Source organism: Conger conger, chromosome 5 (genome assembly GCF_963514075.1).
Source record: "Conger conger chromosome 5, fConCon1.1, whole genome shotgun sequence".
In the NCBI taxonomy this organism is placed as follows: domain Eukaryota; kingdom Metazoa; phylum Chordata; class Actinopteri; order Anguilliformes; family Congridae; genus Conger; species Conger conger.
The window spans coordinates 47,848,180-47,861,704 of NC_083764.1; the positions used below are offsets into that span (position 1 = coordinate 47,848,180).

Here is a 13,525-nt window from a genome sequence, read left to right on the forward strand (position 1 = left end):
ACATTTGCAGATATTATACAATGTAGCTGCAAATGAATTTAATAGCTTGCCTGCATGATGTATTTGGCTAGAAGGTCTCCTGTTTCATGCGGCAGGCTGAACCGCGGCCTGTCAGCTAAATTTGTGCTGAGTTGGGGCCTCTTTGTCCATGCCAGGCGTACCGAGGTTTCCTGCTTTGTTCTGTGAGTTAGTATCTGCAAATCCCCCCCTTCAACATTCCCAAATATCCCGGCAGCTCTTGGTTTAGCTTGTGACATATACATTTTATTTATTTTTTATTTGTGTTGCCCTCCAATCAAAGTCACGCATTGGAGACATAGTACCTAATGTGAGTTTATAACCCCCAACATTACTGAGCTAATTGTGTAGTTAAAATTTTATTTATTTATTTATTATTCTTTTTTTTTTAACATTCATACACACACACACACCGATGGTGATTCATTCACCCATTCATACACACACTCACACACCGAGGGTGACTGGCCGCCACGGAAGGCGCCGACCAGCTCGTCAGGAGCAGTTGGGTGTCTTGCTCAGGGACACCTCGACACAGCCCGGGCGGGGGATCGAACCGGCAGCCCTCCGACTGCTGGAGGACTGCTCTTACTGCCCGAGCCATGTCACCCCCGATAATTGTGTAGTTGGAGACCACTGAATTAGTGATATTACGTCACTAGATTAACAGCCATATTGTTTAGCCAGTCACATGCATATGGATTTTAATTTACTAAATTGACTGACTGCTATTTAACTGGCTTCTGTCAACACCTAAACTGAATGTAACCCAGAAGTCTCAGGAGTAATGTTCAACGTCAGATTTATGTATGTTTTTGCCTTAGGCATGGTCCCCACCCCCATTTGGCATTTTATTTTATTTATTTTATTTATTTTATTTATTTTATTTATTTTATTTACTTTATTTATCCGAAGCAGGCTTTCCCCAAGAAATCTGCATGTTTTGGCCTGGAACCCAGTACCCAGACTGACAGATTTCGCTTTGAAATCCCAGTTTCTTTAAGTTGTGCTTTTTACACCAATAAACCTGATTGAAAAAGAGGCCACTTTACTCAGTGTGCTACACTCCTTTAATGCACTGCAGATTTGGTGAGAAGGTTGCATCACTTCCCATAAGGGCAACACCACAGCACTTTCCAGTCTTAATAGTCACATAACATAGTTCTTCTGGTATACATATCGTTTTACCAAAAACTCAAGAAAAAAGCATGGAATCAAAAAGGAATTATCTTAAGAGTACAAGAAAGTACATGGTCCCAATACTTCTACAATTGGGAACAGTCAAAGAGTTATGCAAGTTATGCTGGTCTCATACATGTCACTTTATAACTGCTGAAAACTGATTTCATTATAAGCACTGTAACTCAGTAAGTAACACATTTTACATGAAACAGAAGCTGTTTTTTTACAGTATATAAAGTGGGTGGTCTATAATGAGTTTATCATAAAGTGAGGTATGTCCCATGTCAGTCATGTAGTTTTCTATATTCTGTCAGTAAGTTTTTCAGTGTCCACAGAGATGACCGGCAATGAAAACGTTTACATATTTCTTCTTCAACGCAGAAGCAATGAGTTGTGTTTGCCGGTTCTGCGAACGGGTCAAGCTGCGTTATCTAACCCTGGTCTGTGACTGGTCATGGCCTGGGATTAACGTGGGTTCGACACAGCTTCATTATGAAAGGGAGGACACAGATGACTGTATACAAGTTTCAATCAAGGAGCCTCATAGGTTAGGAAGGTATACTCAAACTTTAATAGCCATTGAGGACAACAGAAAGGCTCTTCTCCTCCGTAGATATTGGCAGCGATCTCTAGCCCTCTCAGCCATACATTCTGCTCTTCTCGATTGCAAAGATGCCTCAACAGGATTGTAGCACATGCGCAGTTGCATTAAGGCTTCATTAGGTGACTGAATTTTTTTTTTTTTAAATCCTACAAAGTCTATGATTTCCTGACCAAACACCAGATCGGACATACTGTCCGCCATGTTGAATCTCCAACGTAAACAAACTTTGAAACGTCCACTTTAAATGATTACCCTGTTTCAGCAGTGATGTATTCGGACATAAGCTTGCGGATCTGGGTCTTGTATGAACGGCAAATACCTGGTAAGTACACATGACTGTAATGTAGTGTGAATTAGTCAAAGGCAGGTTGAATCCATGTTCAATATCTTGTGTCAACCCCAGGTTTTGTGTGTGCAAGAGGTATCAGAGAGAATATAAAATCATTCATAAAGGTCACAGAGTGGGCAAACACTGTAGCGTCCTCCCACTTTACTCAGGGTGGTTTAGCTACTGTCCATGGGACTGTGCATTCTGCTCTTCCTCTTCTATCTTCTTCCTCACATTGCTCTCCAGCTGCAGCAGCTGTTCATAGGTGGCCTCCGACATGTCTTCATCAATGTCCATCTGAAAGAAAATGGGGAAAAATGGAAATGTATAAAATTGGGGAGACACAAGCAATGTAATAATTCATTTATTTAATTTTATTAGCAAATGGCAGCATCACAACAAGAAAGCAGTTAACCTATCTGTTATATCAAATACAAACCAACTAAAACAATACTCCACTTAGAAGTTCAGCAGTGGGTGACACACTTGATTTAGGGGCTACCCACAATTCATGGGCTTTCCATGATTTTGATACTAAACCTAAGAGGTTTTTGGAATGAGAACGGGCCATTCAAGGCTAGTCATTCTGGCTGATGACTGCAGTGCATCCAGAACCCCATTTTCACAAAAGGTAGGATCATGCACACACACCAATTCTTAATTTCGCCCAAGACCTCGGCCCTTTCTCTGGGAAGGAGAGGAATGAGAAACCTTAGACAGTTTCTTTGTGCACACCTTACGGGGCTGTGTGTAGTTTTTTCCAAACCCAGATGTTAGGCTGTGGTACTTGGCATGTGGGTCCAATGACTCTGGTTTCTGAAGAAACAGCCAGCTCTGTAAAACAAGAACAGGCCAAGGACATTTGAAAGTGGTAATCACATTAAACATCAGCCTTTTCACTTTCACCGTTGCTAACAAATTTATTTTCCCATGGAGAATATTATCTGTCTGGCCGTCTGTTTGCCCATTTCTTTCCTTCTGTCTGTGTGTGCGTCAGTGAGTAACCAGGCAGGGTGAATAAGCGAGTGTGAAATGATGGAGCTGAGAAAGACAGTGAAAGACTGATAAATCAGCATTAGAAATCACAGATCATTACATCACGATTTCTTTCACATCCAACATGTAGTTTCTATGTATACGTTTCTAACTTCACAAATTGCTTTTAATTGCTCAATTGAGCTGCTACTTAAAGGCAGGGAACAATTTTGTTAGTAAAGATGAATCTGCCATGCAGACTTCTGACAAGTGCTTTACCACAATTCAATAGATAACCTTGGAGCTGGGCTATGCAGAAGGATCAGGCCTTTATAAATAGCTTCCTGACAAGTTCATGCCTAGAACCAAATACGGGCACATCAGAACCAGGGGGGTTGGAGATACAACCACCCCCTCTTCTTAGCTCAGATGATAAGCTCTCTCTAATCAATCCCCTTATTTTATTTTACAGGAGAGCAGACAGATCGATCCTCTTTGCATATTTTTTTGCTTTTTTCAGACAGTGATGGAGCAGAGAGGGAATCAGAGGGAGAAGGGACCATGGCACAGAAAGTGCCATGGTGGGGATCGTACACTTGCCCACAAGGACATACTGAGCCCATACTGGCCCACACCGACCCACACCGGCCCACACCGGCCCACACCGACCCACACCGGCCCACACCGACCCACACCGGCCCACACCGGCCCACACCGGCCCACACTGACCCACACTGGCCCTTCTGTATGACTGAAGAGTCAGTCGCTCAACAGACTGTGCCACATGCCTTCCCTACCCTTGTATTTAATCGACAGAAAGTAGTTGAAAGTACAAAAATGAATTTGATTCACCTGTAAATACCACAGTATATCTTCAGTCAAAAATGACAGTAAAAACATCTTCCCTGAAAAATTGGAGTGAGATCACTTACCAATGCTTCAGCTCCGTTATATGGTGTCAAGGTAAATGTGTTGGTGAAGACCCGGATCTGTTAAGACACAGACGATCTTAGATGATCTCCCACATTCCTCTATCAACAATGATACAAACCAACAAAGAGGAAATGTTTGCTCAATAGTTCCAATATCACTTATTGCATGTTTTCTTTTTGTGCAATGACCCACACACTGCGGGAAGTGCAGCCAACTAACATGAATGATGGAATGTTATCACATTTGTACAACGTTTTATCTCTTTTTCCTGTTTTGTGCTGATAACACCGTCAAGTGGCTCAGACAAAAACTATATTTTAAATAATGCTGAGCTGAATGCATCTGTGCTCTGTAAATACATCTGTGTAAATAAGTATGTATGAACAGCGTGTTACAGAGTAATCATTCCAGCACTTACATGCTGTAGCATTTCCATAGAACTTTAATATGTAATTGTACAAACCTTTTCCAAATGCATAGACCCCTATCACAACTGTCCCAGTGACCTCTACCGCAATAAAATTTGGAACCTCTACACCCACAACGTGCTGTAAACAAGTCACTATTCAACACACTATAAGCATGTTCCCTGAGATTTATTGACCTACAGTGAGCACATAATTCCCATGACACATTTTCTGTGTTCTTTTTGATCTGTACTCTACCACTTTACAGGATACAATGACAATGAGGCTGAAGTGCAGACTGTTAATTAATTGCGGGTATTTTTATCCATATCGGATGAACCAAAATAACAAAAAAATGGTCACTGTCCAATGAATTATGGTGCCCACTGCATATGACATGAAGCTCTTCAATATAGTAACTGTAATAATGATAATGGTTACATACAGTATTTGCTAGGATATATAAACCAGACCCCATTTTGCAAAGCCCTGGTGTTCAGTGTTAGTTAGATCTGAAGGACAGGTATGTTCACTCACCAGCCACATGAAAGGCATGATCAGGGTCCAGAAGAAGGAAGGCAGAATGCCATAGGTCAGATTGGTCATCACTAGTCCAGGGCAAATCACAGACGAGAAAAGTCCCTGTTGTCACAACAGCACATTAGTACAGAAGCCTTCAAATGAAATCTTATTATTTCTTAAATTTTATTAATGATTGGATATATAGTTATATTTTCATTTATATTATGAGGGCTCTACAATGCTCCAATTTTAGGAGCTCACCTGAACGTTGATGTGTGCTAACTGGGAAAATAAGTTAAGAGTACATCTACCAATTGGGATGAATTAGTGTGGTCCAAAAATGTTCTAAATAGGAGCACGTGTCCATTGGAAAAAAAATTTTAGCGTAGAACCCTGATTACAGCATATAAACTGTAGGTTTGTATTCTATAATACTGCAATATTGCAGGAAGCAGTAATGACATCCCTATGTGGGTACGATGGTTATGTACAGTATGGACAATACTGTGCATATATTAAGGTGAATCCTTCGCATTGCCCTCCTGACTGTATAATGTGATTTTTTTAATGATGAGAATTTGAGAATCCAGTTGACTCTGGTTGAACATAGTGAATGATTACTCATAGCAGTAATGACATCCTGAGGTGTGTACGATGGTTATGTACAGTGTAGGGACTACAACTTCCACATTCCCACAGGAAAATTCTGCGACGTCCACCACGAATGACGTCTAACTTGGTTCAGCCAATCCCGTAATGGCGGGAGCAATAAACGGTCCCGTATAAGAGCAAGACACATTCTTGGGATCTCTCTTCTGGCTCTTCTGCTTTTTCTGCCTCTTCTGCTTGTTCTCTTCGACGCACCCTTTTTGGCCAGTCGCTTCAGCTCATCTGCTCCGAGACTCGGACAGAGGCTGAATGCTGCACAGCGCACTACCAGGCCTACGGACACACCCAGTTACCTCGCGGTAACTACGTGGCCTATAGTGAGTGGAAATTGTTGTACGCGGAACGCTACATCAGTTTACCCCAATAAAGCCCAACAACGAAACAGCAACGAACTTTTACACCTGGAAAAGGACCAGCGGATCAGACGACAACGCGCTGCTAAGACGGGAACACCCCAGCCTGCGCATCTCTCCCGGACACCATTCACAGCACCATCGCCGCTTCTACAAGGACAGCATGTCTTTTGGATCCAGCAATGCGTATGGACTCAGTAAGAAAACAAACATTCAGGCATAGCCAGTGTTTAGTTTAGTCTTAACTGTTTTTGTGAATCTGTGTTTCAATATTTACCATCCAACCATTGTAATGTGTTTGGTTAGCTACATATATATGTACGTGAATTGATTCGCCGTCTTTTGCGCATATATAGAGTAAAACTACGCAAGTAGTCCCTTCTCACAGCTAACTCTAACTCATTACCACACCCAGAACTCTAGCGACACGCGCGCTTGCGCGCGCCACACACACGCACACACACATACCAAACGAAATTTCCTTACTAACTTCCCGTTAGTTTATCTGTTATGTGTTTGTATGTTTGTTTAATAAATATATTTTATTAAACCCCGGTGTCCGTTTTGGAATCGCATAGACATGAGAGCCGAGTTAAAGCAGTCTTTCGAAGAACTTCCAACCTTCAGGTTATCGGTATGTTCAATCATTAATATTGGTTATTTTAATTAATTGAAATACTATATTTGTGGTTGGATATTTCTGATAACAGTAATTTTATGAGACTGATTACTTTTCGCAGTTATACTGCAACACAACGTTTAACTGGCGCCCCGGTTTCGTAGAGAGTAAAATCCCTGCGTTATTTGGCGGCCCGTGCAAGGACCCTACATAATTTGGAGTCCCGTGCGAGGACCCCTACAACAGTATGGACAATACTGTGCACGTATGGATGATTACTCCACCCCTGAACTTACCTGGCTGTTGTAGTGCCTGTTGAGGGCTAGGCTCAGCAGGTCCGAGGCATACTTGGACGAACTGTAAGGCTCCAGGCCTTTGCGGTGTTGAATGTCGTCGAGACTGAAGGCAGACCTCCTGGCGTTGCTGGACGAGGTCCAGATGAGCTGGGCTGTGAAACCCGGCTGGCAGAGGAGGGGCCCAAGCTCCCTCACCTGGATCAGGGGACACACAGCTTACGAGGGGGGCTTACGAGGCACGACCAGGAAACATGGACCTATTCCCACCAACGAACCCTACGTTTCCCATTCCTGACCAGACAAATTCTCCACACCACTGTCAGTGGATATAAAAGCGCTGAGCCCGATCAGCCTGAACGGCACTGAACAGTTTGAAGTTTAAGTGAATACACAAGTTGATTTTGGATAACGGTAAGTGCGCACTCTTTTGGAAAGTCGTAATGCTACTCATAGGTAAATGGTTCATAAAAACTGCCAGAAAGGTTAGCGAATGAAAGTATTAAATAGTGTTATATATTTACACATTGTTTTTCCACAGTATTTTGCCTGTCTGGAAATACGAAGGCCACATCATTTAGGGAGCATTATGATCTCACAAGGGCTTTGAGGTTCATCCAGGCAGGGCTCATTGCCAAAAAAGCCAAACTCAATTAGTGAATTATACATTCACTTAACACAGGCCTTGTCAGAATGAAGCTGATCTCAGATCAGTTGAGAGCATGCAGCTCAGCTGGTGGACTGCAGTGTTTAATTAAACTGCTGCATAACCTTGGAGTAGATACATGCTTTCCCAAATTGACAGAGGATGTCACAGTGGTTGGGTGGGCCTACAAATGCACATTACAATTATAATTCAGCATTTACCCCAACTAGGGCAACAAACAGGAGCTACAAACTGGTTATAAACCTACAGTTCAGTACATTCAGTAGCTATCTGTCTATTCATTTGATTGGTGGGACTGGGACCATTAACCGAGGTTGTAGTTTGGCCAGGACAGAAATGGATCATTCAGTCTGACAGCAGGCAGGTGCTCCTGCTTAACTAATGTATATTTCACAATAGTGCTCAGGTTTCTCAGCTGCACAATAACACACACTTTACACACTGCGGACCAGGTTACACGGCACACCTCAGCAGTACACTACCCGTGCCCAAAATGGTCTTAAAAATCAAGGCATGTATTTTATAAAGGTGAGTTTATAGATTCTTGACAGTGACTGCTGGCAGGATGTGGTCCATACCTTGTGAACAAAGTGTATGTGGTCTAAGTGAAGACTCACCAACAGGAAGTGACCAAAGAGGTTTGTAGCGAACACTTCCTGCAGCCCGTCGGCATTCAAGCGGTCCTGCTGCGTTAGCAGACCCTCTGCGGTGGCAAACATGTGAATGACGTTTCTGTAAAAAGAAACATGGTTTTGCAGCAGATTGTCATTGTGCACTATTCAGTATGCATTGCATCACTGCAATGCATCAATGTATTGTGCCGTATGCTCTGCATCCCTGTACTCCCTGTGCTTTTGCGTGTCGCATCGTTAAGCACCGAGCCTTGTTGTTTGGCACACCGTCAATACCGTTGTTTTGCAATTGCATCATGCAATACATACATACCATCGAAACCACAACAAACCCTGCATATACACCCAATGATCCCTTTATTAGGTATTTATTACACTTATTTATTAGACTTCTGCTGCTGTAGCCTATCCACTTAGATGTTTGACACATTGTTTGTTCAGAGATGCTCTTATGCCTAGTGCATACCACTCTTGTAATGCAAGGTTATTTGCATTTCTGTCACCTTCCTGTAAGCTCAGACCAGTCTGGCCCTTCTCTGATTAACAATGTCCTTTTGCCTGCAGAACTGCTGCTCACTGGATGTGTTTCAGACCATTCTCTGCAAACTCTTGAGACTGTTGTGCATGAAAATCCCAGGAGATCAGCCGTTTCTGAAGTACTCAAACTACCTGGCACCAACAATCATTCCACAGTCAAAGCCACGTAGATCACATTTCTTCCCCATTCTGACATTTGGCCATGACAGCTAAACCTCTTGGCCATGCCTGCATCCTTTTATTTATTTAGTTGCTGCCACATGATTGGCTGATTAAATATTGGCATTAACAAGCAAGTTTACATAATAAAGTGCTCACGGAGTGTATATGGGTATCTGGAAAATCTGTGGATAGGTGCTCCCGAGAGGAATATGGCCATCTGACCCTTATCAAGAATAAAAGATTTGATACCTGGAGAACAGACCCTTAAAAAGGGCTTTGAAGTCCACCTGCGGGTTGGGCATAATTCCAGCGTTGAGGTACAGGTAGTCCAGTCTGTTATATCTGTGTGAGATATTGAGAGATCCTATTTCTAGATGGGAGGAAATACCCACACACAGATTTAAAGCTTGAGTTTAATCTGTGCACACATAAATACACTTACGCGACAAAATCTTCCAATTAAACATTTTATGTTGTATTTATTTTTACAACAAACCTGAAGAAATTGATGGATGAATTGATGGAGTAAAAAATACTTTTTCATTTGTAACTTTTTAGTTTGACTTGACATTTTCCTTCAAAGACGGATGCATCACAAAATGCAGCTTTCATAATTATTTTTAAAGCACTATTGGTTTGACTTTGCTGTACTTTTATGTTGCATGAAGCACTCTGAGTCCCTATTATTATTATTCCTAGTAGTAATAGTTGTGATAGTAGAGGTAGTAGTGGTAGTAGGAGTCATAGTAGTGGTGGTAGTTGTTGTAGTAGCAGTAGTAGTAGTAGTAGTAGTAGTAACAATTGTGGTAGTTGTAGTAGTGGTGGTAGTAGTAGCAGTCATAGTAGTGGTAGTATCAGTTGTAGTGGTAGTAGTGGTAGTAGTCATAGCAGTGGTAGTAGCAGTTGTGGTAGTTGTAGTAGTGGTGGTGGTAGGAGTATTACCTCTGTTTGACCTCTGTGGCTGCTTTCAGAACGGATCGGATGCTGCCGACATCCAGGTGCAGGAGGGTGATTTGGGCATCGCTATGCGAGACCAGCAAGGCGGAGCGGGCAGCCTCGGCCCTCTGCATGTTGCGGCAGGCCAGGCACAGCTGGATCTGACTGTCCTGGCAGAGAAGCCGTTCACACAGGGCCAGTCCAATGCCACTGTGGAGCAACAAACACAAATGCACAGACAGGTTCACACACTGCAACAACCTGTCACAATACATTCTGCATTGAGAATTCACTGCACAGAGGCTTCCATCCAAGGTCATTATTCTAAACAATACCAGTCTAAATGAGCAGGATAGCTTAGTACACAAAACGGGAGTACACAGTAATATAGACATTCAATATGAATCTGATTAGGCTCAGCTAATCCAGCACAAGTAGCCTATAGTCACCATATTCTATATTATATTCACAACATAAATATACATTATAATATGTACAGGACATAAAACACAGGCAGAATGAATCACACCAAATAATGCACAGCTGTTGTCTAAATACATATGTGGCAGTGCTGCATCTGCCAAATTGGCCCTGCACATAATCGTTAGAAGAACCATTCAACATTAAGTTTTACATTACAGGCATTTGGCAGAAGCTCTTATCCAGAGCGACGCACACTAAAGTGTATAACCGTAACTAGGGACAAGTGCTGAAAGACCCTAGAGCAGGGGTGTCAAACTCAAATACACCGTGGGCCAAAATAAAAAACTGGGACTAAGTCGCAGGCCAGACTCCATATTTATAAAAAAATTGAATATAATTGAGCATGTTTTCCCTTCTCTCCAGATATACAGTATAATAAAACCTTTTTCATATAGAAACCAACTTAAGTTTTGCTTAAATATTGAATCCGGAACAAGCAAAGCTTAATATTATAGGCACATGAGAAATCAAATTTTAAATGAAAGATTCTTATTAGTTTCTTATTCTTATTTAAATATATAAAATAAAAAAATATTTATTTCAAGTTCACTTTCAATGGAAAACTTTCTTCACAGGCCAACAACAAAACAACCAAACTAAAATAATAATTTCCTGAATTTCAATGAAAATCCAACCATTCAACTATTAACAGTCCATGCCTAGGAGTAGCAAGAAAAAAATGCATAAAGAAAATATTCATTAAATCTCAGTTAACTACACTGATTTACTCTGATGCACATTGGTCCAAGCCAGATACCTGGCATCTCTTCTTAGACGCCAATTCATCAATGTTTGGGGTCAGGCTCTGAGCTGAGGAAATCCTCGGGATTGAGTGAAGGTGTTCATCAGTGAGGCGACTCCTGTGTGATGTTTTGTTCATGTTCATCAGAGAGAACAGTTGTTCACATAGATATGTGCTGCCGAACATAGAGAGCATTTGAGCAGCGTGGGTACGGAGTTGCAGCATTGTGTCGGGGATGAAACATGGAAACTGTGCAACGCCAACAGAATCACTTTGACCTGAGCGCGTCACTACACTGGAGTTCAATCAGCTCCATTTGGAGGTTGGTTGGTGCACTTTCCACGTCAACTGCAAATGGATTACTAAGCAGTTGAAACCGACATTTCTGGGCTTCAAAGTCGGCGCTGAGTGCGTTGAGTGTTTCAGCAAACTGTGCATTTTGTCAAAATCCATTGAAACTATGAAAAAGTAACTAGGGACTTATAAGGCTGGACATATCGAGTATCCAGCGTAAATATTGACCTGGCTAGTCATGTGCCGTCGGGGTGCAGACATTGCTGGACCCCGACAGCACCGAAAAACAGGCAGATTTAAATCATGTTATGCATACGTTTAAGTAGCAAATAACCGTGTTGTATCCTTCTAACGTAATTTACATAGCAACTGAACTCTGACCACGCGGAATCACCGATAGCAGCCAAGATAAATTAATGACGATTCAGAAAATGTATAACTTTTAAAGGTTTAAAACAATCCTATGGTGGGACTTTCGCCTATTCGCGTATTCTAGCTACATCATGCTAACATCGTACAGGGACCAGTAAAGGCTTAGAACACGCTAGCACTTCGTTATTGTAAGTTTGATCACCTCTAATGTGAAGTAAAAAAGTGGACAAATTACGTTTCCTGTGAGAAATGTATTGGCGAAATCACGTGCACACACAGCGGTCTACATTCTGAAGCTCCACTTTGCCCTCCCTATTTTAAGCGAATAAATTTGATTATAATATATTAACACACATGCAGCAATAGCCTACATTTGTTATGCTATTTGTTATGCTATATCCCACTGAGACTAAAGTAGCAAAAACTGGTATATTGTGCTGCAATATATAGCTACTTGTCTCAAAATAAATTTTAATACATTTCGCTTATTATTTCACAATAAAATAAAGACGTTTTACTCTCGTTGTGTAACTAAAAACTGAAAATATTATCACAAGAAACAACAACTCAAGAACAATAACTGCATTTCCACATATGGAAAAATGTGATTAGATCAGCTTTCAAGAATAAACAAAATATAAAATGAGGAAAAAATAAAATAAATCTGATTGAAATCCATTTCTAGGACTTAAATTAGCTCACTATCAATTTTGGATTAACGTTAGGTCTCGACATACTTGCCTACTCATACATACACTTTGAGAATGTTTTAAAAGAATGTCTGGAGATAACTTTTGAGATGTAGGTCGAATGGCTAGCTAATCAATGTATACATACCTACTGGAATACCAGCAGTCGCGCTATCATATTGTCAAATACGTAAATCAGAAAGACAAATAGAAATAAATTGCTTACCTGTTAGCACCAGTCACTAAAACGACTTTATTCATCCTGAATATACTGAATTCAGTGGTAGTCTGTGTAAAGATGTATCACAACCAGCAATTAACCTAAATGAATCTATAAGCGTTCCTGTATCAACAATGTTCCACTCCACCTTCCGATCGCCTGTTAAAAGTGTAGCCTATGATCAGTGTTAGACGTCTCCCATTCCCATGGTGTGATTGGATGTCATAACGCGTTTAACCAATAACATTTTGCCTACAGTCAGCCTAGAGGGTCAAAATACTCCAACAGCGCTAAACTTGAAAATCTCGAAGAAATCCACTGCTTGATGGCATACACAGTATATCTTTGCAGGAAGCATGACATTCAAAACGGTCTATTGCTTGATCGCCTTCTCTTTCTTGTGAAATATGTAGATGAATACAACAATGCTACAAATAATTTAAAAAATAGGACATGAAGCTATTGGTTTGTATATGGACCACTGCATTCGCATAACTATAGTAATGGTTAAATATGCATCAGATACTGTAAATAAAAGACTAGAGAATAGTCTTTAGTTAATGTCATAACAAAAAGTTATGACATTATTATAGCAATTCATTACTCATTGTCTTATAATAATCAATTACAACATAAATACTACTACTACTACTACTACTACTACATTCATTATCCTAACCCGCTTATCCTGAACAGGGTCGCAGGGGGGCTGGAGCCTATCCCAGCATACATTGGGCGAAAGGCAGGAATACACCCTGGACAGGTCGCCAGTCCATCGCAGGGCACACACACCATTCACTCACACCACTCATTCACTCACACACTCATACCTACGGGCAATTTAGACTCTCCAATCAGCCTAACCTGCATGTCTTTGGACTGTGGGAG

General features: G+C 41.3%; 1 protein-coding gene across 1 annotated transcript; it reads right to left on the minus strand.

Moving 5' to 3' along the window:
* Positions 1-1,162: 1,162 nt before the first annotated feature.
* Positions 1,163-12,824, minus strand: hsd17b7 (hydroxysteroid (17-beta) dehydrogenase 7). Its single transcript, XM_061241759.1, has 9 exons — positions 12,644-12,824; positions 9,844-10,047; positions 9,151-9,243; positions 8,188-8,302; positions 6,907-7,101; positions 4,985-5,089; positions 4,040-4,096; positions 2,868-2,966; positions 1,163-2,429 (listed from the first exon to the last, which is right to left on the minus strand). Exons 1-9 carry the CDS (start codon positions 12,676-12,678, stop codon positions 2,313-2,315), a joined length of 1,020 nt encoding a protein of 339 aa, XP_061097743.1. The 5' UTR covers positions 12,679-12,824; the 3' UTR covers positions 1,163-2,312.
* Between the last annotated feature and the right edge of the window lie 701 nt (positions 12,825-13,525).

What these genes read in the sequence shown, in the direction of transcription:
- hsd17b7 (XM_061241759.1), bottom strand. Translation starts at nt 12,678, where the DNA reads ATGAATAAAGTCGTTTTAGTGACTGGTGCTAACAG. An exon ending in TTAGTGACTGGTGCTAACAG is followed by an intron (nt 10,048 to 12,643) that starts GTAAGCAATTTA and finishes GTTGCTCCACAG; the next exon opens with TGGCATTGGACTGGCCCTGT. An exon ending in TTTAAGGGTCTGTTCTCCAG is followed by an intron (nt 8,303 to 9,150) that starts GTATCAAATCTT and finishes TTCTTTTTACAG; the next exon opens with AAACGTCATTCACATGTTTG.